The 26,118-nt window shown below is 35.7% G+C and overlaps 1 protein-coding gene and 1 long non-coding RNA gene across 7 annotated transcripts in view; one reads left to right on the forward strand and one right to left on the reverse strand.

Annotated features, from left to right (window-relative positions):
• Positions 1-26,118, reverse strand: part of Chrdl1 (chordin like 1) — a 140,824-nt gene that overhangs the window by 19,521 nt on the left and 95,185 nt on the right. For all 6 annotated transcript variants that reach the window (XM_019204374.2, XM_010603076.3, XM_010603075.3 and 3 more), the window contains one exon: positions 5,705-5,772. In XM_019204374.2, coding sequence (XP_019059919.1) covers positions 5,705-5,772 — 68 coding nt within the window. The remainder of the gene's footprint in view (positions 1-5,704; positions 5,773-26,118) is intronic.
• On the forward strand, positions 1,359-24,157 carry LOC104847592. The gene is made up of 3 exons (XR_776189.1): positions 1,359-1,412; positions 8,571-8,703; positions 24,112-24,157. It is a non-coding gene; the product is annotated as an uncharacterized LOC104847592 (long non-coding RNA).

A 26,118-nucleotide genomic window follows, 5' to 3' on the forward strand; every position in this document is an offset into this window, starting at 1 on the left:
AACCCTTCTCCATTGTTGGTGGGAGTGCAGACTGGTGCAACCACTATGGAAGTCAATATGGAGATACCTCAGGGAGCTGGGACTAGAGGATACCACAGTGATATATGCACACCTATGTTTACAGCGGCACAGTTTGTAATAGCTAAAACTTGTAAACAGCCCATTTGCCCATCAGTTGGAAACTGGATAAAGAAGATGTGGTTTTTCTATAAAATGGAATACTACTCAGCCATAAATAATGAGAAATTAGATTCATTCATAGGAAAATGGATACATATGGAGCATATACTCCTAAGTGAAATAAATAAGTCACATAAGTGTAAATACCGAATAGTTTCTCTGGTGTGAAAAACTATAATAGTACATAAGATCCTAATGAGGTAATTGACCATGTGAAATATGAAGAAAATGGCTAAAGGTGTAGGGAAAGTGGGAAGGGTAGGGGAAAGGTGATAAGGGAAACTAAAAAAAAATAGGAGAAGATGAAAAAACGGAAATAAAATGTTTGTAAATGGGGAGGGGAGGAGGGGGTGAAAGGAAGGCAGGGACAGGGGGAAAAATGAGAACCAAGACCTGTCATGTAAAGGTGCAAGATCCCAATAATGAATGCAATTGTACTGTAACCCTAAAATGTACCAATAAACTCAATAAAAGAAAAAAATATTCACACACACAATGGCCTCGCTGTTTTGCTAACTTCCCCTCTCCCCAACACAGAAGTAAGGTGTGGGAAAAAGAGCACAGGATAAATCAAGAATGGAACTTTAAGGCTTATGGCCAAATAACACTAACTATTTTAGGGGCAATTGTTGAGGATGAAGGAGAGGCAAAGCATTAAGAAATCTTTCACAAGCAATTAGAAAGGAAGATCCCTATATTCAGTGATAAGAAGTAGTAAGGAGCCTTGGGAAGATAGTTATAGGTTCCTCTGACCTCCCTACCCCATAAAACATTTACTAACGTTACAGCTACACATGTTGCTAATTTAGCTTTTGGAACTAATATTGCTCTCCGGGTGGGAGGAAGGAAGAACAAACAGGAGCTGGAAAGTAAGAGGACCTTTGTTAGCATTTTGAAAGAGCACATTATTCTGTGTATCTAAGAAGAGCCTATCCTGGTGCATTGCTATAAAAATTCACACAAATAAGAACCTGCATCAATTGTTATCATTCGCACAGACAAGGTCCTCGGAGCAAATATTTCTTCTCCCAGAATGGCTCATATGTCTTTTTCTGTCATAATCACTCACATTCCACAAAGGCCATTACAGATTGTTCTGACCTTTGTGGAGTTTGGCAAAATTTTGCCGAAGGAGCACAGAAAAGATAATTTGCCTGGTGGGTGTCACACTGATGCTAAAAGAAAGGAGTTTGTCAAGGATGGAATTAGAAAGGAAAGGCTGCTGACCCAGGGTAAGTTGCAAGTTCAAGAAATTCTCTGATTTATGATGGGGGGGGTGCAAAATGAAAAGATATTCTTCAGTACCAGAGACTGGTATGGTAGGAAAATGATTCAAGGCAAAAAAAATAAAGGCCCCAGGAATTTTGATAAGGACTTATTGTAGAGTAGTCAGCCTCCAAAACCTTACCTTGTTTCAGTCTTTTGTTTGACAGACAGAGAAAGAGAAGCCAAGGAGGAAAGGTAACTTTTCTAGATGACCACGAAGGTTTCCATTTTTGGAGATGGTTAAGTGAATGGGAGTGGGGAGGAAGGGGAGTGGAAGATGATTTAAGAAGGAAGAGAACGCCGGGTGTGGTGGCGCATGCCTGTAGTCCCAGCACTTGGGAGGCTAAGGCAGGAGGATCTCTGTGAATTCAAGGCCACCCTGGCTACATAATGAGTTCAAGACCAGCTTGAAGTACATAGCGAGACCCTGTCTTAAAAAAATGATTAAAAATGAAGAGTGTTCCCTAAATATATGGTTAAAAGTTCTTTGGCCTCATTGTTTACAACTGCATCCAACAGCTATTGGTATGCATGTATCCTGATAACATGAGGACTTTAACACTTTTGGGACAATTCCTAAAAGCCAAATAGGTGGGTGAAAACTAATTTCTATTTTTAGTTTTATGAGGCATCTCCACAGTGATTGTACTAGTTTACATTTCCACCAACAATATAGAAGGGTCCCTTTTTTTCCCACATCCTCTCAAGCATGTGTCATCATTTGATTTTTCGATGATATCCATTCTTTCTGGGCTAAGATAGTATCAATGTTTTAACTTGCATTTCTCTTATGGCCAGTGATACTGAACATTTTTTTCATGTATTTATTGGCCATTTGTACTTTTTCTTCTGAGAAGTATTCATTTCAATTGTCCATTATTTGACTTGGTCTTTTATTTGTGGGAGACTATTTTTTTTTACTTAAAGTTCAATTTTAAAAGTCTTCAGAATGTATTTTAATCCACACATTCATGAACACATTTTGTGTTAGTCACTAGTAACTTAGAATAGTATCTGGCTAGAGGACACTTAGGCCAGTTTCCTTCCCAAGTCTTTGTTCTGATAATGTGAAAACTATATGGATTTTTTATCATTTCATGTTATTTCTTCGCCTAATTCTTTCACTTTTCAAATGGCAAACTTCAATTTACAGTGGTATTTCAGTTCAAAAACTTAATTCTTTCCACAATTCTGGTCACAAATTGAATTGGACAAGAACCAAATCTGATTAAATGGTTAGATTCAATGTTAACCTTATGGGGAAATTTGATTCAGTTCTCATCCAATTTGGTTTGCGACTGGAATCATGAAAATAATTAAGTTCGTGAACCGAGGCACCACTCTAATTTTTTAGGGGGCAAAACATAGAGACTGGCTGTTGTTCAAAATGAAATTATGCTTGCTTTCAGGTTTTGGCTTTCCACTCTGTGCTTATACTTCCTTCCTACATATTGTACATATTCCCACAGTACATGCTCCTTCCAATGGTACAAGGATCAATTCATGTGCAATTATGACCTGGAAATCAAAAACCATTCATCTTTTTATTCAACTTCATAAAACTTGCTAAACTGATATTTTCCTGCCCATTTGGCAAAATAAACCAATCAGCTACGTTTTTATAGAACTGAAGTTTTGATAGTTCCTTGTAAATAAGAAAGTCTCCTAGATAGGAAATGTGTTTTTAGTGATACTATTTTTTCTTTCATGCAAGATGTTGGGCCTGCAAAGAATATTCAGGAGGAATTCTAGTATCTTCTTATTTTTAACAGGTCAAGGGCAAAAAGTAAATTTGAAGAATTTCTCCCTGAGAAAAACTTCTGTGCATTAAAATATGTGAAAACCCCCTCCACTCACTCCCCCTTAAATATTTTACTCTACTTTCCACACCCATTCATTCGACATTTATTAGGTGCCTAGTATAGTCCAGGTACCTACTTTTCCATCACTACAGTTGCTATGTATTGTTGGAATCATATGTCACAATATCTATCCTTTCAGAATAAAAGAAAATATTTACTTAAAATAAAGAGGAACTATCTGTCAATTTTGATCTCCCAGTCTTAGATGTTTTGTTTCTAAAGATAGTTCTTGAACATTTTTGAAAATCAATTCCAAAGTCCTGGACTTTGTATCTTATCGCTTTTGCTACAAAATGTGCTGCATGAAGCCTTTTCCTATCACTAGCAGTTTAGGAAGTACAATAAAGCTAAAAAAACAAGAGATGATGTTAATGACAGAATGAAGTGAAGTAAAGAAGAAAGACTAATTAGTGTCATTACCAGCAAGATTGCTGAGGAGGCCAGTTTGCTTACTGTAGGGGCCTAATAGCTCACAATGACTGAGCCTTAAATTTGCTTTGGAATGACATGTGATTGCCAATTATACTTAGCCTCTCTCAACTTCTAATTACAACAAAAACTTGGAGCTGAGATAAAGAGGAAACTCACAGCACAGAAAACTGAAAGTGACAGCATTTCCTGGTAGGATCTGTAAGAAATCTCACTATAAAGCAGATAGAGCTACATGGACAAAATCATTCCTCAGGATCAATCTACATTAACTAGCAACTAGGAATCCTACCCTCCCTGGGAGAATCTTTTTTTTTTTTTTTAAATGTCCAGAGTACTATTTTGTATTCAACCTGCAATCCTTCTACATTCATTCAGAAACAGGCCCAAAAACAATGCCCTAGAGAATAGAGCAAATAGAATGCATCTCATCTGAGAGCTGAGACTTCAGTGGTGGGTATCGGGCAAGCTGGAGGAACATAAATTAGAAATGGCCCAAGTGATGACCAGGAAGCCTGGCCAAAGCAACATGGTCATATTTATATATACGCAGAATTGCACACCTATGAACCACTTCTTCAGCCTTCACCATCCTTAGGCTTGCTGCCTAACTTTTTAGGTTGCTGTCTTAACTACAATGCTAGCTGAGAACAAATTCCAAAAGTTTTAAAAAATCATTTAAATTTTACTTATTACAAATTAAATTCATGCTTATGGACGACATCAAATAGTATGGAAGACAAAATAAAAGGTCAGTCTACTTTTCCTTCTGCCCACTTCTATCCCTCTAAAGTTACCACTCTTAGCATGTTTATGTGTGACCTTCAAGATCTTTTAAAATGCGTTTATTGCATACACACAATTTTTATAGAAAGCGTCTTGTTTGGCTACATAATATGCCTTGGAATTTTTACCACTTTGCTGCATTTAGATATACATAATTCTTTATAACAAACACACAGTGTCCCATAGGTTGGGTGTATTTAAACAAGCATCTTTTAATAGTTAATTAGGTTATCTTAATTTGTTTTGTGTTTGTTTGTTTGTACCGGGGATTGAACTCAGTATCTTGTACTTGTGATGCAGACAGTGGCACCACTGAGCTAAATCCCCAGCTTTGTTTTTGTTTTTTATTCTTATGAAAACAATTACCTTGCTGGTAATGCTATAATAAAAGTCCCAGTATAATTTTTGTACAAGGATGTAACAAACACCTATTTATGTGCAACTAACACTTTTGTACATTTTGTACACTTTTATAAGTCCCTTAATCTGATTCATTATTTTAACTGAAATATTTTTAGAATTTTAGAAGTTTGATGTGTAAATCTTCTTATACATTTTGTAAGAGGGGTTCTATTTTACTGTTTACTTCAGAATACAAAAGAACAAAAGATACTTCTAGTGTATAGAGATACCTACTTGTGAGGCTTATTTTGATAGCACTGAAAACATAAATGAAATATCATAGGGTGAAGGGAGAAGTATGTGGCCTGCTATCTTTCTTTTCTTTTAATTCTATGACAAAAGGCCTTAAGGCTTATGAGAAGGTTTATACCCAAAATCCCCACCAAATCTCACAAAAGGATGGAGTGGACTAGTTTACAAAAGTAGCAGAAGGTCTTTATACAGAAGATCCTTACTTTTGAGGAGAGGTGTAGTGACATGCCTTTCTACCAGAAGACTTACAATTTGGCAAGTCATCCCAAAAGAATAGCAAATTATGATCTAGATGAAGGGCTCTGGTTTCTTTATTTTCATGACCTGCTCCTGATTACCAATTATAAAGTGCTCTCAAGTGCTTATAGGTTGGTGATGTCATTCAAATTTCCAATGAAGAGGAAGAAAAATAGTGTTAGATATGGGCCCCTTTTTTGATTTGCCAGGATACTGGTCATGGGCAAAAGAAAGCTATGCCTGATACTATGGAGTTGTTGAACTGCAGTACTTGAGCTATTGACACTTACTGCTTCTCTGTTGGCAGGTTGCCGGAAGATGTCAGCATCAGAATGTTCCCATGACAATTCTCCATCCCCTGTTTATTAAAAAGGCAAAGAAAAAAATCATACATATGTAGAAGAGAAAACTATCACCCTTGTGGCCCAGGCAGTTTTTTAATGCTATAATTCCAAAGTTCTCTGATATTTTAGCTCTTAGAGCTGCTTTTCAAGAAATGGTGCTTAGAGATATCTCTGGGTATGCCTCATGGTTCAAAATGACCCTGAATACAGTTGACACTTTCTAAATAAATCACCTAGAAATATTATCCAGAATTTGGGAAATAAGAGAGAAAATAGTAGTTTTCCACCTTAGTATGGATATGATTATCATGTTTATTTTATTCTGGTGACAGTTAAATATTTTGCAGGTCATATATAACTTACATTCAAACTGACATTAAACAATGAGTTTTGAGGTTTTGGTCTGTCATGAGTTGTTAAGTTCACCATTTTGCCTCTGAGAAACTATGAATTGACTGAAAGCTAAGGTGAAACTTACATAACAAATACCAAGATGCACTCCTTCATTTTTGCCTTACATAAGACCCACTCTTTGGACAGCAAACCTTTGTCATTGCCATCTTTCAGAGTAACTTCTTTTACAAGGCAGATTGTACTTTAAGCTTTGGGAGCAACAAAAATACAATAGACACAGATATTCCTCAACTAACTATAATAAAAAACAATAGGATAATTTCCAAGAAATGTGTGTTATCCCAAGCAAATGGAAAAAGCTTGGTCTTAGAAATATATGCACCGCATGAAATGAATGCCATTTAAATTGCATATGTGGCTGAAGATAAATGCAATATTCAACCAGTTATTTCATGGGATACCACATAACATAGAAATGTACACTTATAAATATTTTTCTGATAGAATTTCAAAAATCTAAAATTAAATTCTAACATGTTAATGGTTCAAGCATGTGGTGGTACTGTTAGGGAAATTTATGTAATAATATCATTGGCTTTTAGTTGCTTGGAAAAGACCTGAGAATTAGTTTGATGATGATGTTAAAATCAAACAGTAACTTATAACAAAGTAAGACTTTAACCTTTAGTGTTCAAATAAAATATTACAGAAAAAATTATGAGCCTTGAGATTTAATTGTGATTGCTAGGTTACACTTAAAACATCACTTTGGTTGTATAATCACATCATTACTTGATCAAAACCTTGAGTGAGTTCCCATCAAAGACTGTAAAATCAGCCCCCACATCACCTTCACTGAACACCTAATTACCTTCTATCATTTTTCTCTCTGCTACAATACAATGAGAACATTTTGATCTCCTGGGTTCTTCTTTGAACATGGGATGCTCACTCTTGCTTCTATGCTTTATTTTGTATTTATTTATTTATTTTTGAGATAGCCCTTACTGTGCTGTCCAAGATAGTTTCAAACCCCTGGTCTCAAATGGTTCATGTGAGTTAGCTTTCTAAGTAGCTGGGTCTAAAGGCATGTTCCTGACTTATGTTTTTCTTTTTATTGAGATTATTGGTACCTTCTAGGCATACAGTACAGTTACATTCATCACTGAGATCTTGTACCTTTACATGACAGGTCTTGGTTCTCATTTTTTCCCCTTGGCCCTGCTCTCCCTTCACCCCCTCCTCCCTCCCCATTTAAAAGCACTTTATTTCCATTTTTTCATTTTCTCCTATTTTTTTCTTTTCCCTTATTACCTTTCCCCTACACTTCCAACTTTCCCTACACCTTTAGCCCTTTTCTTCCTATTTCACATTATTAATGATCCCATTACGATCTTGTGCTAACATGTTTCTCTTATGAAATTATCTTCCCATCTCACACGCCTCACAGCTCTGCTATGCCTATGAAAATTATTTAAGTTTCTCTTCCTCTCCAAAGTGTTCTTCAAATCTACTTATATATTTCTGATTGGCTGAAGCATACTGTCTGGTAGCACTTAGAAATGCAAAGGACTTCAGGTGTAAGTTTGTTTGACTGCTCAATTTAGCATATAGGGAAACCAAGGCTCAGAGCACGGAAGTACACATTTATAGTTAAAACATGAAAAAAAAACCCATACAGTGAAAACATGAGTTTGTGAGAATTAACACCAAAACTTTAGGTTTCCTGGTGGCCAAATTCTAGGAGGGTAGTTTATTCTTTGTGTTACTCATGGCTGTCACCATCATCTCTAACCATGTCTAGTACACAGTAATCACTAAACTAGTATTTGTTAAATGATGAAACTGAGAATCCTTCTCTGACCCCTCTTGCTAATTCAATCTTTGTAAAATTTCTTATTCCCTCTTGTTGCTTTTCCTCCATAGCACTTATTACTATCTTGCATTTTATGTATTATATTTATTTTTTCTTTCCCCCCATTAGGATTTCTCCATGTGAACAAGTATTAGTCTACTGTGTTCACTGATATAATATTATTATGATAATGGGCACATAATATTCATTTAGTATTGAATGAATTAATGAGTGAATTCTAAAACATTATATTTTCTGTTGTTAAATATTTCCTAGATTTGCATTATCTCTGCAAACCCACTTTACACCCCTTGAAATGAGAGTTCATGTCATCTCAGACCATGCTATATCCCCTTTGATCACTACTCAAAGTGTGATTTCTGGACCAGAAGCATCAACATCACCTGGGAATTTGTTAGATATGCAAAATTTTGGATCCTATCTAAGATCTACTAAGTCAGAAACTATGAAGTGGGTTCAATGATCTGAGCCTTCTAAGGGACTCTGCTATATGCAGGAATTTGAGAATAAGTGGACTGGAGCACTTAGCATATTTCTGGATAAACTTGAGGTGCTCACTATAATATGTACTGATGTCAACAGGAATAAAAATGCAGAATGAAGTGTGTGGCTAGTACTACAATCTCCTCTTCCTGATTATTGCATGTCTGAATAAAGATCGTAGACAAAGCCTGCATCGAGTCCAATGTGAACACCCTGACTGACCACTGTAAAAGTGAGTATGAATTTATCACTAGTTATAACTATGAAATAATTACCAAAAGTCAGCTAACATGCATTGAACACTTCCTGTGTAGAGTCTAATACTATGAACAGCAGGAAGAGTAAAGAAATCAGGTTGAGTCCTTGAGCTCAGCATGTTTATACCATCACTAGAAGTAACAGGAAATCAACACAGGAAACAGCCTAAAGATTACATGTGGATCAACAACTGAAAATACAAATGAACTATATATGCTTACAAGATGCTGAATGGGAGGAGTAAGCAATCAGATGTAATTTTACAAAGCATTCTAAAAGATCTCGATCACACCTTTAGAAGCAGATGGTATATAGTGTATAAATAGACAGTGATGTGGGCAGAGAGTATCCCAATTCAAAGGAATGGCATTTGTGAAAAATGTTTTTGGAAGTAGTAAATCACACTGAAGGCAGAAAGTAAAGTATGGCTTGAGAACTGAATAGTTTCTCTGGTGCGAAAAACTATAATGGTACATAATATCCTAATAATATAATTGACAATTTGAAATAGGAAGAAAAAGGCTAAATGTGTAGGGGAAGTGGGGAGGGTAGGGGAAAGGAAATAAGGGAAAAGAAAAAATTATGAGAAAATGAAAAAATGGAAATAAAGAATTTGTAAATAGGGAAGGGATGTGGGGGTGAAGGGAAGACAGGGACAAGGTGGAAAAAGGAGAACCAAGACCTGTCATGTAAATGTACAAGATACCAATGATTCATGTAACTGTACTGTATACCTAAAATGTACCAATAAACTCAATGAGAAAAAGTTTGTGGGGCTGGCGATTTCACTCAGAAGCACCCCACCTACCTCAAAAGCCCAAGGTCCTGAGTTCGGTCACCAGTACAAAAATAAAAAAAAAAGTTTGTGAGATGTGCCTTTTGTTAACAAACAAACAAGCAAACAAACAAAAAACAACAAAGAAGAAGAAACTTAAGATGTGAAAATTAGAAATGGGCCTGGAAACTTTACTGGGAGACAGAGAAAGGGAAGAGTCATGGAAAGATGGTGAGTTGTTGAGGAAGATAGAAGGAGTACATAATTGCTAGATAGACTTCAAAAACAGGCTGAAAATTCACATTTGATCCTGGTGCTAATTTTATATGGGGGTTCTTATGGCTAGAATTGTACTTGTGGGAGCTTCTTCTGGTAACAGAGTGTAGAGTAGCTGGGGAGAAAGTGGAACACAAGAGGCCAATCCAGAGGCTGCTATTTTAACAGGTCATGAGGATCTGCTCAGTAGATAAGAATGGTTGAATCAGACTCCTGAGACAAAAAAAAAATAATAGGTCTCTGGTGGTTTATTTGATCAAGGAAGAAGAAAGCAGAGAAGAAAACATTATAAATGACTCAGATTTCAAAACTGGAGAACTGGATAATTCCATTGACAGTAATAAGTAGAGATAAACTTAGATTTATTTGTTCTGTTTTAGCTGGCAGTGGTGGCTCTGAGCCAAATGAAAATAGTCTAGAAACATGATCAGAAACCAAAAAGGATTCACTAACAATTGGCAAAATGAAATGTAAATGGTTTAAGGATATGGCTTCAAGTTTAATCTGAGTAGCTAAAAAGGAGAAAACAAATTACAAAAGAAAAGTCATAAATAGCTGTCTTCTTTTAATGTCTTTTTAAAGTGTTTCATGATTGTAATCAATGGAAAATGTTTATTTAGCATGGTCTTCTCAGAAGTTCAGTCTATTGTATTAAAACACTGGAATTTTAAAACGGCTTCTATTTAAAAGTGTCTTTAAGTAGTTATAGTCCATTGAGAATGTCAGAGCATAATAGAAGCATAAAGTCGCTATTCCAAATGAGCAGAAAGGTAAGATAACAAAGCAATGAGGCAAGTCAGTATCAAGCACAGCAAAAGAAGATTAATACCCTGTAACACAAGATCAGATGAATATGTCACAACTTGCATTTGAAAATCTGAGCACTTATAGTTAGGAATGTGTATCTAAACTGGAACAATTTTACTTTTTAAAAAACTACTGGAGCCACCCCAACCCTGTCTCTCATATGTGTGTGTATTGTACATACTATAAACATAATATGCATACATATAATACATTCACATATATCAGGAACTGCCAATATTTCTGTTACCTTTGAACTGTCAATGTCATCAAAATGATACTCTCTAAGCTTGAATGTTTTATCGAGTAGCTGCTAAGGGTTTCAACATTTTGTTTATCTTATTTAATTTCAATCAGAGTTAAAATGAAATGATCTTCTTGAAAGTTGACACTTGGTGTAGCTATAAATGTCTCCCTAGACACCTATACTGTTTGACTGGATAGCTAAATATAGGTACTATATATCAATTTATAACTTTATTGTATCTTGGAAAAATAGTCATCAGTACCCTAAAAATCTCATTTCTTTGTTTCTGTTTTTATTCTGACTGACTGGACAATTTATCTTAAGTGGGATGTGCTCTCTTTCAGCCAAGGGTTTCTGTAAAAAACAGTGATCCCAATGGAGACAAATGGATTCTAGTTATTCCAAGAATCAACAAGAAGTAATTTTAACCAATGTTTTAATCCAAATGAAAAACAACTCTAGTGTAGTGTATGTCAGACAATATTCATTTAATCTTAAAAGGCATATGTGTTGTTTATTCATCCGCAATTATACTTTGAGGGGTACCATATGTCATATTTATGATGACTTGTGTTGTTCAGAAATGTCCACACATTGGAATAGTTTTGGTGTCTGGGGTTTATCTTTGGTTGGTACCTCAGAATGTCATTGTGTGCTTGCTCCTTTTAAGGGGACAAAATTTACTTGCTCAACCCATTAATTCCATTAATCCTGAGATTAATGCGAGCCATGGGAAATATAATCAGTCTGAATTTCAGCCCAGTATTTTTTTTTACGATTTTTCAAATACTTGTCCTTTATTTCTCTTATTTCCAGAAAGCCAAGTCATTCCGGCACAATAGCAAACTGAAGTAGTCATAAATAACCTACCAGCTAAAAAAGGCCCAGGTCAGGGTTCATTACTGAAATCTGCAAAAATGTCAGGGAAGTTTCTAAGATCAATACTCCTCAAGGTTTTCCATGAAACTGAAAGAGATGGAGTGCTACCAAAGTCATTCCTGGAAGGCACTATCGCCCTGATTCCAAAATCACACAAGGATCCAACCAAAAGGGATAACTATAAACCAATCCCTTTAATGAATATAGATACAAAAATCCACAAGATACTGACTGGCAAACACAATGCAAATAATCATAAAAAATATTACACATCATAACCAAGTAGGCTGCATCCTAAGGATGCAAAACAAAGCAATAAATATAATACATCACATAAGCAGAAGCAAGGACAAAAATTACACGATCAACTCCATAGGTGCAGAAAAATCCTTTAACAAATTCCAACATATATTAATGATAAAAAATACTAAAAATAATAAGCATAGAAGAACCTCATCTCAACCTGAGAAAACCCATTTATGACAAACCTACTCTAAACTTCATATTAAATAGGGAAAAGCTGAAAGCTTTCCCTCTACAATCAGAAACAAGACAATGATGTCCACTATCACCGCTCCTGTTCAACACAGTACTCAAAACATTAGCAAGAGCAGTTAGTCAAGTAAAAGACATAAGGGGATATACAGGAAAGCAAGAAGTCAAATTATCATTGTTTGAAAATGACATGATCCTCTACCTATAAGATAACAAAAAGTCTACCAAAAGGCTCTTACAATGAATAACCAAATGCAGTAACGCATCAGGGTACAAAATCAACAGTATTCATGCACAATAATAATGAACCCATTGAGAAAGAAATTAGGAAAAAATACTGTACACAATAGCAACAAGAAAAATTAAATACTTAGGAATAACCTAAGGAAGTAAAAGACCTTTACAATGTAAACTACACTACCTAAAAAGGAAAATTGAAGAGGATATCATAAAATGGAAAGATATCTTCTGTCCCTGGAAGGCAAAAGCAATATAGTCAAAACAGCTATACTTCTGAAATTGATAAAGATATGTAATTCAATCTCATTTGCCCTAGAGTTTGCCATTAGTGAACTGAATGTCTGTCTTTGTGTCTTACTTAAGTGTTTCCTCATTTTTATTTTTGTTGTTGGGTTGTTCTTGGTTTAATTCCTGGGTTATTACTTAAATCTTCCTGATATAGTTGTGGTTTAGCTTTTGCATCTCCAATGATTCATAGAAATTCTCATTTTCATAGTATCAGAAAGAACAACTCATTAAATCAATCACAACCCTTTAGCCCAATCGATACAATCAGCAACACAATAGGATCAAGCACAACTTACAAATTGACCATTTGTGGTAGTCATTCATCCTTTAAACTATGTGAATTAAATCAAAATTAAGGAGCAGCCCAAAATATGTTTACAGTGAATAAACTCTTCAATATAGCATCTTTACCCTTTGGGATGGGGGCTTAGATAGAGTTAGGATGAGAGGAGTAGATAGATAAAAGAATTGGAGAAAGTTTCAAGTGAAGCCAGAGGACACAGGATAACCACACAAACTTTAGCAAACTGCTGAAGACAAGAGGGAAAGACAGAGTGCAAGAATAAGGACAAGAATATAACAACTTAACAGTAACAGGGGCTCACTTTCCTTTGAAACTATTGACCCTTGAGTGAGGTAAAATGGCAGAAGAAAAGAACATAAAGAAGGAAAAACAATAAAAGAAGAAATCCAACTTAGGGCAGGAACAGGAACAGAAGGGCAGATGAAGAATAATATGGGGGCGCAAGAGACTGAATGGGAAAAAGAAAACAGATAAAAGAAAGAATTTGCAGAGTGGAATGAGGAAAAGACAGAATAAAAATAATTTGAAGGGCCTCTTTCAGACTATATTTCTGCTTTCCCAAGACAAAGTGCACAGCCATGTGCAGAACTAAGTCCTTTAGTCACAGCTAGCAGATGGCTGACCCCTGAAATTCAGGTTGAATTTGGGGTGCAAGGCCCAAAATGAAGCTCCCTGACCTTCTGCAGAGTTGAACTCTGCAAGGTTCTACTACAGGTTCCCTCTACCCTTTCTCTGAAGATATTTAAAGTTCTGATGGAACATGGTGATCTCCAACTTACCAACTGAGGAGATCTGATGTGCCTTTATTGCAGTTGTTCACTTCTGTTCTATCTTCTGGAGCTCAGAAACATGAGCTTATGACTACCTGTGCCTTTGCAAAGTGGATCCAAGAACTTGCACAATCAGGAGGCTTGAGGGCAGGGGGGCCTATGTGGATATTGCAGAGGTGCCCATATGGCAAAGCAGTCCTCACCAGTTGGCTTAAGGCAGGCCGAGCAAGGATGGGATCCCTGCAAGGCAGCTGTCCCAGACCTCAATTTTTATTTTTAAATTATTTCTCACTCTTTTTAAATTTTTCCTTTTCTCTTTTTTTGTACTGGGCATTGAACTTGAGTCCTTGTGCTTGTGAGGCAGTTGGCAGAACCACCAAGCTAAATCCCCAGCCTTCTTTTCTTTTCTCTTTCCAACTCAATCTCTCACTCTCCCACATTGTTCTTCATCTCCCTTTTTGTTCCTGTTCCAGCCAAATTCAGATTTCTTCTTTCTTTTTCTTTTCCTCTCTCTTTTTCCTTCTCTTGATTGTCATTAGTTTCAAAGTAAAGTGAGTACAGTTTCTAGCTTCCATATTGCTGAAAGTTTTTTCCATTTTTTTCTTTATTCTTCCATTCTGTCTTTCCCTCTTGATGGTATTGTATTGCTGATTGTATCATGGGACAAGTTGTGATTGATATAATCAGTTGTCCTTGCTGACATTATGAAAATGAGAGGGTCTCTAAGACATTTTTAGTTAGAGACTCAAAATGTAAAGATCAGCTATATCTGGAAGAACAAAGTATTAACCCAGGAATTAAACCAAGGACAGTACCACCAACAAAAATAGAAATGAGAAAACATTTAAGGAAGGCACAAACGCAGCTCACCAAAGGCAAATTCTATGGGAAATAAGGTGGAAAAGTCTGTCAATCAACCACCAGGACACCCTATGGGAAGTAAGAAAACAGATGAATAAGGCTCTAGAAAAGTTCAAAACAGAAATAATTACCCAGATAACTACACAGATGCTGAGCAGAATGAAATACATAATTATAGAATCTAGAACAGTAACAGATAAAAAAATAGAAGAGTTCAGGACCATGATAGAAGCCATGAATGCCCACAATAGGAAAGAAATGGAAACCATGAATGCCTAACATAAGAAAGAAATGGAATTAATGAAACAGATTCAAACAGATGTCCAGGAGATTAAAAACTCTACTGAAAGTATACACAACAGATTGACGCAATCTGAAGGGAAAAGATCAGATATAGATGACAGAATGGTGGCCAGTGACCATGAAAAGAGAGATCTTTTAAAAATAGTGAAGGTCACGAGAAATAAATCCAACAGCTCCTAGATGATGCAAAGAAGAATAATATAAGACTGAAAGGAGTCCATGAAAAAGTAGGAGAAAGTACAAATTACATAAATAACTTCACAGAATTAATGACAGAAAACTTCCCAAACAGAGCAAAAGAATTTGACATACAGATAAGTGAGGCATATAGGATTCCAAATACCCATGATGAAAAAAAAATTAATCTACACCCAGACACACAATACTCAAGATCTTGGAAAAGCAAGAGAAGAACAAAATTCTGTAAGTAGTTAGAGAAAAAAAAATCACTTGCAAAGGAAAGCCCAACAGAATCTCAGCAGATTTTTCAACAAAAACTCTCAAGTCAAGGACAACCTGGAGTGAGGTTTTTCAAGCACTAAGAGAAAACACCCCACTGAAAGAAGGGTTAAGAAAAAATTATGAGAAAAATAAAAAATGGAAGCACAGTCTTTGTAAATAGGCAAGGGTGGAGGGGTTGAGAAGGGTAGGGGAATTGGGAAAAAAATAAGAACCAAGATATATCATGCAAAGATACAAGATCTCAATTATGAGTAGGTATTCCATATACCTAAAAAGTACCAATAAACTTAATGAGAAAAAAAGATATCTGCTTTGCTGGGAGACAGTTAATTTACTTAATTATAAATTGATATAAACCTGCAAAACTCTCTTTCAAAATTGATGGGGAAATAAGATACTTCCATGACAAAGAACACCTGAGAAACATCATAAATACCAAACCAGTACTCCAAACAACTCTAAATAATATCCTAGAAAAAGACAATGAAGGTCACAACTCAACTCCATGAGGCCCAATGAGCAAATTCATGAGGCAAGACAAGAAATTAAAGGCAGAGTGTGAAGCATATAAAAGGGCCAAAAACCAGACAATAACATGACAATAAGTCAATACATATCAGCTATAACTATCATGTTAACGGCCTCAATTCACCAATCAAAATAAATAGATTGGCTGAATGGATAAAGAAGCAAAATACGACAACTTGCTATATATGAGAAATGCACTTATTTCTAAAGGAAACTCATAGACAGAAAGTAAAAGGATGGAAAACAGCTCTCCATTGTGACAGGACACCAAAAAAGAGGAGGTGTAGCTATCTTACTTGCAGCAAAGTTAATTTCAAACTAAAACTAATTGAGAGAAACAATGAAGGTCATTACATCCTTGTAAAGGGAATAATCCAAGAGAAAGAGGCGACAATCATAAATATACATGCACCAAATACTAATGCCCTGAAGTATACAAAACAAATATGAAGGAACATGAAAAACCACATGAACACAAATGCAATTGTAGTGGGGGACCTAAATACCCCACTGTCACAAATAGAGAGATCATTTAGACAAAAAAAGTCAACAATGAAATACTAAAACTGAACCAAGGTTTTGAACAAATAGACTTACTAGATGTGTACAGAGTATTCCTCCCCACAAAATGAGAATAGAAATTATTTTCGGCTGCGCAAGGGTCATTCTCCAAAATAGACCACATGCCAACTCTTAGAAAAGGCTTAAGTAAATGTAAAGGAATTGAAGTTATCCTATGTATATTATCAGACCATAGTGCAATTAAAGTGGAGATTAATAGCATAAGAAACTTCAAGAATTCACAAACACATGGAAATTGAACAACAGTCTCCTGAACAACCAATGAGTCACAGAGGAAATTAAAGAGTAAATTTGGCAGTTTTTACACTAAATGATAATGCCAATGCAACATACAGTAAATTATGGAACACAATGGAAGTATGTTGGAAATTCATAACAGTGAATTCCCACACTAGGAGAACAGATTGAGCTAAAAAAAAAATTAAAATAAAACCGAATGGTGAATCTTAACCTCCTAGAAAAAAGAGCAAGAGAAACCCAAAGTTTGTACAAGGGAGGAAATTATAAAAGCAGAAATCAATGCAATGGAGACTAAGAGAATGATGCAAAAAATCCACGAATCAAAGAGTTGTTTTTTTTAAAGAATAAAGAAAATTGATGAACACTTAGCCAACCTTATTTAAAAAAAGGAAAGAAAATGCTCAAATCATCAATACCTACTTTGAGAATCTATACTCTAATAAAATGTAAAACATACAGAAATGGACAGATTTTGAGATATATATGAGCTACTAAAGTTAAAGGAACAAGATAAAGAAATTGTAAACACCCCAATTACAATGAGTGAAACTGAAAACATAATAAAAAATTTAGCAACAAAGGTCCTGGCCCAGGTCCTGATGTCTTCACTGCTGAATTCTACAAAACATTTAGAGAACTATTGCCACTACATTTAAACTTTTCAATGAAATTGAAAGGGAAGAAATACTTCTAAATTCATTCCTGGAAGCTTGTGTTACCTTGATTCCAAAACCAGGGAATGACCCAACCAAAAAAGAGAAGTACAGGCCAATCTCACTAATGAACATAGATGCAAAAATCCTCAATAAGATACTGGGAAACAGAATACAGAGGGTCATTAAGAAGATCATACACCTTGATAAAGTCATATTTATTCCAGGGATGCAAGAATGGTCCAACATATGTAATTTAATAAATGTACTACATTATATTAACAGAGTCAAGGACAAAAACCATATGATCATCACAATAGATGCAGAAAAAGCATTCAATGAAATTCAACACCCATTCATGATAAAAACTCAGCAAAAAATTGGACTAGATGGTATTTATATCAACTTGATAAAAGGGTATCTATGAAAAATCAACAGCCAACATCATACTAAATGTTCAAAAACTGAAAACCTTCATACTAAAATCAGGAACAGTACAAGGATGTCCACTCTAACCACTGCTGTTCACTATAGTTCTGGAAACATAAACCAGAGCAATTAGACAAGGAGAAAGAAAAAAAAAAGCAATAATGATAAGCAAGGAAGAATTTAAACTGTCATATTTTCTGATGATGACACTTTACAGAGAAGATCCAAAAACTTCTGCCAAAAGACTTCTAGACTTAATTGACAGATTCAGAAGAGTAGCTGGATACAAGGTCAATATTCAAAAATCAATATCCTTCTTGTACACAAATAACACACTCACTGAGAGAGAAATAAGGGAAGCTACTCCTTTCACAATAGCATGCAAAAAGTGAAATATCTAGGAATCAATATAATGAAGGAAGAAAAAGATCACTACACTGAAAACTACAGCACTCTGAAAAAAGAGATCAAAGAGGATACAGGAAAATGGAAAGATATCCCTTGCTCCTGGGCAGGAAGAGACGATATAGTGAAAATGGCCATACTTCCAAAACTGTTATACAGTTTCAATGTAATCCTGATTGAAATCCAAACAGTATATTACATGGAACTAAAGCAAAGAATCCAAAAATTCAATTGGAACTAGAAGAGGCCTCGAATAGCAAAAGCCATTCTAGGCAACAGAGACATTTTAGCAGCTGTTCCTCAGACAAAGGTCTACTATCTAGAATATATAAAGAACTCAAAACCTCAGACCCCCAAATATAAATGCCCAATTCCCAAATGGGCATCTGAAATGAACAGATATTTCTCCGACAAACAAGTAAAAGTAGCAAATAAATACACAAAACAATGTTCAAGACCACTGATTATAGGGGAGATGCATATAAAAACAACACTAAGATTTCACCTCACCCCAGAAAGAATGGATGCTATCAAGAAATCAACCAATAACAAATGCTGACAAGGTTGTTGGGAGAACGGAACCCTTCTTCATTGTTGGTGGGAGTGCAGACTGGTGCAACCACTGTGGAAATCAATACAGAGATACCTCAAAATCTAGGATTATAGGTCCCATTTGACCTAGCTATTCCCCTGCTGGGCATATTTCCAAAAGAATTAAATGAATCAAACCACAGAAACATATGCGCACCCATGTTTATAGCAGCATGGTTTTTAATAGCTAAAGCTTTTAAGCCCAATTGCCCATCAGCTGGCAACTAGATAAAGAAGCTGTAGTTTTTCTATAAAATGGAGTATTACTCAGCCATAAAGAATGAGAAACTATAGTCCTGTATAGGTAAATGGGTGCATATTGCGGCCATACTCTTAAGTGAAATAAATAGGGCACACATGTATAAATATTGAATATTTTCTCTGGTGTGAAAAACCAAAAGTGTAAATAAGGTTTAAATTGTATAATTGATAATGTGAAATAGGATGAAAAGAGCTAAAGGAGTAGGGGCAGTGGGTAGGGCAGGGGAAGGGAAAGAAGGGATAAGAAAAAAAATATGAGAAAAGGGAAAAACGGAAACAAAGTCTTTGTAAATAGGCAAGGATGGAGGTGTTGAGAAGGGCAGGGGAATTGGGAAAAAAATAAGAACCAAGATATATCATGCAAAGGTTCAAGATCTCAATGATGAGTAGGTATACTGTATACCTAAAAAGTACCAATAAACTTAATGGGAAAAAAAGAGATATCTGCTTTTCTGGGAGACAGTTAATTTACTTAGTTATAAAGATAGAGCTTTAAAAAAACAGGTACCCAAATAAAACAGAGTCCTGTGCCACCACATCATGTATGGAAAATAAAAAGACAGAGAAGGGAAACTCATTTGTCTGTCTTTGTTTACTTCCTGGTTAACCTAGAAATGAAAATGTATCATTTCTAAGGTCATTTTTCTTTCCATGAATACTATTTTGACTCTCTCCGCTACTCAAAAAAGACTGAGCTACTTGTTATAAGCAAAAGACATGGATCAGATTTTAATAGCCAAAGAAAATCAAAGCAGATGCAGTCATATTGATTATTTGCTTGAAACAGCTGGAAATTACATTAACTGGGCTCTTAAAGTGAGTATAGTCATTATTCTTCCTTTTCTTTTTTTCCATCTGTTTATATTATCAGTCAAAAAATTAGACTGATTCCTATAAATATTGGAGTTTGAAGCTCATGAAGACTTTGCCAATGTGGGTAATGGGCACATCCAATGGTGTGTGTTTGGGCAGCTATGGCATTCCGTTATGCAGTTATAGTAAGAAAGAAGAGAGATTTTAGCTATCAATGGAAAAGTAAATGCTATGAAACACTTCATTGGGAGTTTCTTATTTTGATAGTAGCACCAGACTCACAGACACTCACAAAAAACCTTCCAATATCACAAACAGGATGGGGCTATACTGACAGTGATAAAAGACCCAAGACATAACATTAGGTGCTATAGCTATTAAACTGTTGAGATCAATATGAAAATCAAGATGGTCCCATCTAATGTCTGAAGGATTTTCTCTATAAGGGAAAATATTCTAGACATAGAGACATGCTAATAAGGAACATGATAACCATAGAGGGCCAGAGTTCCTGGGACAGTCAGAAAGTGTGTGTCAAATTCTGAGCAAAATGGATGGAGAGAAAACAAAAGCAATTTGGAAAGTTTCTATAGAAGGAGAAAGGTTCTAGTTGGGATTTAGATGAAGATAATAGGTAAGGATGGAAAATCTCTAAGATTACCCCACATTTCTGAATATAAATGATTTAGCTGTAAAAAAGAAATTATTAATAGCTATCAGGCTATTATGTAGCTTTGGCAAGATTAGAGTATTTAAATTTTTTTCTGTGGTAAGAACGTTTAAAATGAGATATAATTTCTTAAGTTTGTTAAGTGTACAATACAGTATTATTAACGATAAACACAATGTTGTGCAGTGGATCTCTAGAACTTACTCATGTTGGAAAGGGGTTGTTAGTCAACACAGAAAAAATTCCAGTGATGCAAGTTGGATTTTATTTTTTATGGCGTTTCTCTTCAATAATGTTCTTTTCCTGTCATCACAACCAAGAGATGGTGTTTTTGCAAAATGTGTGAGCCTATAGAACAACTCAAGCCTGATTTGTAAGGATCTATGTTTGTAGATGATGTCATTATTTTCTCCAGCATTTTTTCAATTTTGAAAACTGAAAAATTTCAAAGATTTTTATTATATCTAGAAAAAAAAGGAAGCAGATCACACTCTTCTTTTCCCAAGATCCCTGGATTCTAGCCAAGGTACCATCTGAAGTGCAATTTTGCTGCCTTTTGGAAAGAGAAATCAAGAATTTTAATAAAATGGCAGTTTTATTGGAGACTGAAAAACTATTTCCAGTTTCAGCTACTTTGAAGGAGGTAGTAGAAATATCTCATTTTTAAAAGAGATATCAGCTTTGTTCTTGGGCTTGTTCAAAATGTGATAAATGAAGTGGCTTAGATGGAATAAATTGTGAGTTCAGTCATTTCTCCTGTCTAACACAGTCTGAAATTGGAGCCCTGTCAAAAGCTTTTTTGTGACTGTGGCTTTCTTTGATTCTAGTAAATCCATCAGCAAAATGTATGGTTAGGAGAGATGGGAAGAAAAGATGATCCTTTACTAGTAGAAGTTCTCAGTTGAGAAGCCAAGATACACAAAACAATGAATAATAGAAGAAATTATTTTAAATGCTGAATTCTTAATTGTTGTAGTTTGGATGTAGTTCAGGCCTTCCTAAACTAACCTAGAAATTTGGTTGCCAATGTAGTGGTGTTGGGAAATGGGGCTTTTGGGAGGGATTAATGCCTTCTCTTTCCACCTTTTTTCTGCCATGCATGGTGCAGCATGTGGTTCTTATCAGAAGCTTAGCAGATGTGGCAGCTTAACCTTGGATCTCCAGCCTCCAAAAAGCTTATCTAAACAAACTCTGGTTTTTATAAATCATCTAGTCTCAGATATTTTGTTATACTAACATAAAATGGACAAAGACATGTATGAACCAGACCAAGCTCTGAAGATAGTCAAAGAAAAAGATCAATGAGAACTAGAGTAAACCAGGTAAGACTATTAGAAGAGTTTAAACTAAAGCTCGGCTCTTGAAAAATGAATGAAATCTTAATAGGTAGCAGAAAGGAGAGGAGTTATTCCAAGCTTATGCAAAAAGAATTGAAGAGAAGCACATAATAAAAGGACAAACAAGAAGGAACCTGGCACATTATAGGATAAAGATAACAGCCAACCTGGAGCAAAAGGTGTGTGTAATGATATCAAAGAAACAAGGATGGGTAGTAGACTAAGGAAGTACTGGACTGTTTTATACAAAGCCCTGAAAGGCAAGCTGAATAATTTATATTGGATTATAATGTAAGAAATGGTAGATTTTGATCAACATGATCCTGTAGTTCCTTAAGAAGAAAATTGCTAGTCTAGAGCATCGTGCAGCACTTACAGCATAGGCAAAGGTGTAGAGACACTCTGGAAGTGTGGAGGGCTTGCTGGTTTCATGGTGGGATCAGAATTTGGGGATTCAGGAAGTATGTTACTTGTAGCAGTTGTCTCCCTAACTCCTGAGGCACTCACCCTGGAGTGTGGAGTAAGGAAAATATAATGTGATTTGAGGCCCGAGAAAGAGTCTTTCAAGTCTACTGTTACCTGCCTAAGATCACCCGCCTTAATGACTGGCTTGTGTAACATCTGTCCTTTGTGACATGTTGCATAGTTGCAATTTTAACTTATTCATTATCATTATAAGTGAAAAGTCTATCTTCTCCACTAAAACACTGTGAGGGCAGGTTGTATGTATATTTTTGTCCACTATTATATCTTTAGTCCTCTACAATGCCAGGTTAGGTAACTTAGTGGTTACATAAAAGTATTTAATGAATGAAAGTGTATTTGTACTAGAGATTCCTCAAGGCTGCAGATAGAGAAGGCTAGAATGAAGGGAGTCCTCAGTTGTTGAGAGTGGGTAGGCTGGGGCATTGCTGGAGAGAATAATTGGGCAGTGTAGTTACTTTCTCAGCATTGTCTGTCTATACTGATGTCCCTGCTCTCTCTACTCTCTTGTCAGACTCCTGTGAATAGGTCCCAACAGATGTGTGGGAATTAAGAATTGGGTTCTCCACTATAAACATGGATAATGCATGCATCAATATAATGTGATGTCTTTAACCCTTTCAGGAGGATATCTGGAAGGGGAGTAGCTGGGTTGAACGAACTTTTTATTTTTAGATATTTTGAGGAAACTCCATACTGATCTCCACAGTGTGTACTAGTTTACATTCCCACTAACAACATAGACGTTTCCTCCCCAACCTCCACAGCATCATGAGCATTTGCTATTATTTGATTTCCTGATTATAAGCATCTTTCTGGAAAAAGATGGAATCTCAGTGTTTTAATTTGTATTTATCTATTAGCCAGAATGTTGAATAGTTTTTCATGTGTTTATTGGCCACTTGTACTTCTTTTGAGAAGTGTTTGTTCATTTCAGTTGCCTGTTTTGTGACGAGGTCTTTTATTTTTGGTAATCTAAATTTTTTTAGTTCTTTATATATTCCAGATATAGTCTTCTGTCTAAGAAAGAGCTGGTAAAATTTTTTCCCATTCTGTAGGCTGACTCTTCATTTTGTTGATTGCTTTCTTTGCTGTGCAGAAGCTTTTTAATGTGATATTTTCCCATTGGCTGATTCATGGTGCTATTGCTTGTGCCACTGGGAAGCAGCCTATATGTCCATCAACAGATAATGTGGTGTTTATGGGATACTACTCTACCATAAAGAAGGAGAAACTTGGGTAATCTGTAGGATAATGGGTGCACCTTGAGAGCATAATATTAAGTGAACTTAATCATATATACAAGCTTAAATATTATGTGGTTTCTCATATGAAAAACCCAAAATATAAATAAAGAGCAAAATAAAGATAGATAATAGGAAATTAGAAGATAATGTTTTGCAAAAGGGAAGGGGACCGAGAGATAGCGGAATGGGTGAGGAAGGGGAGAGGAAGGGGTAAGGGATGAAATTAAAAAAGGATTAAGATGTATTATGTACACATATCAACTCCCCACAAGGAATGTAATCATTCTGTACTAAAAACATGTACTAATAAAAATTAAAAATTACAAAAAGAGAATTTGAAACTCTAGAGCTAGAGTAATGAGGTTCAGGTCAATTCTGCCATTTACTAAATCACTTGGGCAACTCACTTAACTTCTCTCCTCTATTTTCTCATCTGTAGAATGGGGACATTACAGTGGTGAGAACACTGCCTAGAACACAGTAAGTACTACAGATATACACTGTCTATCAAATGTATACTGAATTTCAGTACAGTCAATAGTCTACTCCAAATACTTCATTGTCTGCAGTTTTCTCCTTTGCTTTAACAAGATAGGCAGGAGACAGGAAGCAGAAACGATAAATCATGAATGGAAGCAGGGTGTGGGCATGGGCTTGAGGCCTGCCTGCTTAGAATATAGCAGTAGTGCAATTTTTAAGGAGATTTGTTTTCTTCTGATAAAGTTTCTTTTAAGGTTCAAGTAGATGTTTGAACTGTGCTTCCAATTCAGATGCGGTTTGTTGAAGTGCCACCAGTGACACACAGCTTTCCAACATGCTCTTGATTGCCCTATCCTCAAAGACATGTCTAATCAACTGAAGCTGGGGCTGAGGTTCATCCTTGAGCTAGGATTTCTGTCTGACCTAGGAAAAAGACACACAAGTGTTTGGTGACAGTGCAGAGAGGCTTTTTCAATGGGGCCCTTTATATGAAGGTTTGCAAGTTCGGCCCTCAAAGGGTCATTTCTTCTTCAGTAGTTGGCCTGTAGTGAGGGTAGCCAGCACTGGGGAAAAGTGTCTGGGTTCCCTGATACTGAGTGATATGCTTATCTAATGTATGGTACACCTTTGTAAAAACATTACTTCAAGATTAAAAAATAGATGCTTCAGAAACTTTGAAACTTCAAAGGTGTTTCAAACACTTTATATACAATTAAAATGTGTAAAGAAACTGGAGGCAGGGAAAAAACAAGTTTTATAAAAGTAGAGGATTTAGTCTCCATAAAGAAATATTAAAAATGGTATATTTAAGCTGCAGAAGAGATGGCAAAGAAAGAATTTAATGAATTGTCAAGTATACAAACAGACAATATGTGAACAGTAAGATATAGCTTTCATCTGTTGCTTCTGAGGACACAATAAGAGAAATTTAAATTTTAGCAAGATTACTGAAGACAGTCCTATGGTCTGTTACCACATAAAGGACTAGAAATGAAGTTTTATTCATGGATTGAATAAGTACAAAAGCAAAGGTATTGGAGATAGAGAAGGTTCATTTCTACTTACTTGCAGAATAATAATTACCACTTCTTAAGTGATATCTCTCTATTTCAGCTTCTCTTAGCACTGTTAAAACCATTATGGGTGGCCGACATTATAATCTTCATTTTCTAGTAAGAAATCCCAGGACTAGGATTAGAGGTTCAATTTGATCCAGCTATTCCCCTATTGGGTATCTTCCCAAAAGAATTAAAAGAATCATGCCACAGAGACATATGCACACCCATGTTTATAGAGGCACAGTTTGTAATAGCTAAAATTTGGAAATAGCCCAATTGCCCATCAACTGGGGACTGGATAAAGAAGATGTGGTTTTTCTATAAAATGGAGTACTACTCAGCCATAAAGAATGAGAAACTATAGTCATGTATAGGTAAATGGATGCATATTGAGGCCATAGTCAAGTGAAATAAACAGGACACAAATGTGTAAATACCTAATAGTTTCTCTGCTGTGAAAAACTAAAAGTAAATAAGGATCAAAATGTATTATTGATAATGTGAAATAGGAAGAAAAGGGCTAAAAGTGTAGGGGAAGTGGGAAGGGTAGGGGAAAGGATAGAAGGGATAAGAAAAAATATGAGAAAAGGAAAAAATGGAAACAAAGTCTTTATAACTAGGGGAGGGTGGAGGGGAAAGGGAGGACAGGGGTATGGGGAAAAAATGAGAATCAAGATCTGTCACGTAAAGGTACAAGATCATGATGATGGATGTAAGTGTACTGTATGCCTAAAAAGTACCACTAAACTCAATGAAAATATAAATAAAAAAGAAAGCCCAGGTTTTGAGTGGTGAAGTAGGCTGTCTGACATAATAACACTGAAAGATAGCAGCCCTACTATGCTGCCTCTTGAACATCTTTGCATGGTTTACTTTCCTTTCTTATATTAATTATTTTTCAGTATAGG

The sequence above is a fragment of the Fukomys damarensis genome, unplaced genomic scaffold, assembly GCF_012274545.1.
Source record: "Fukomys damarensis isolate Sample0158 unplaced genomic scaffold, DMR_v1.0_HiC HiC_scaffold_39, whole genome shotgun sequence".
Classification (NCBI taxonomy): domain Eukaryota; kingdom Metazoa; phylum Chordata; class Mammalia; order Rodentia; family Bathyergidae; genus Fukomys; species Fukomys damarensis.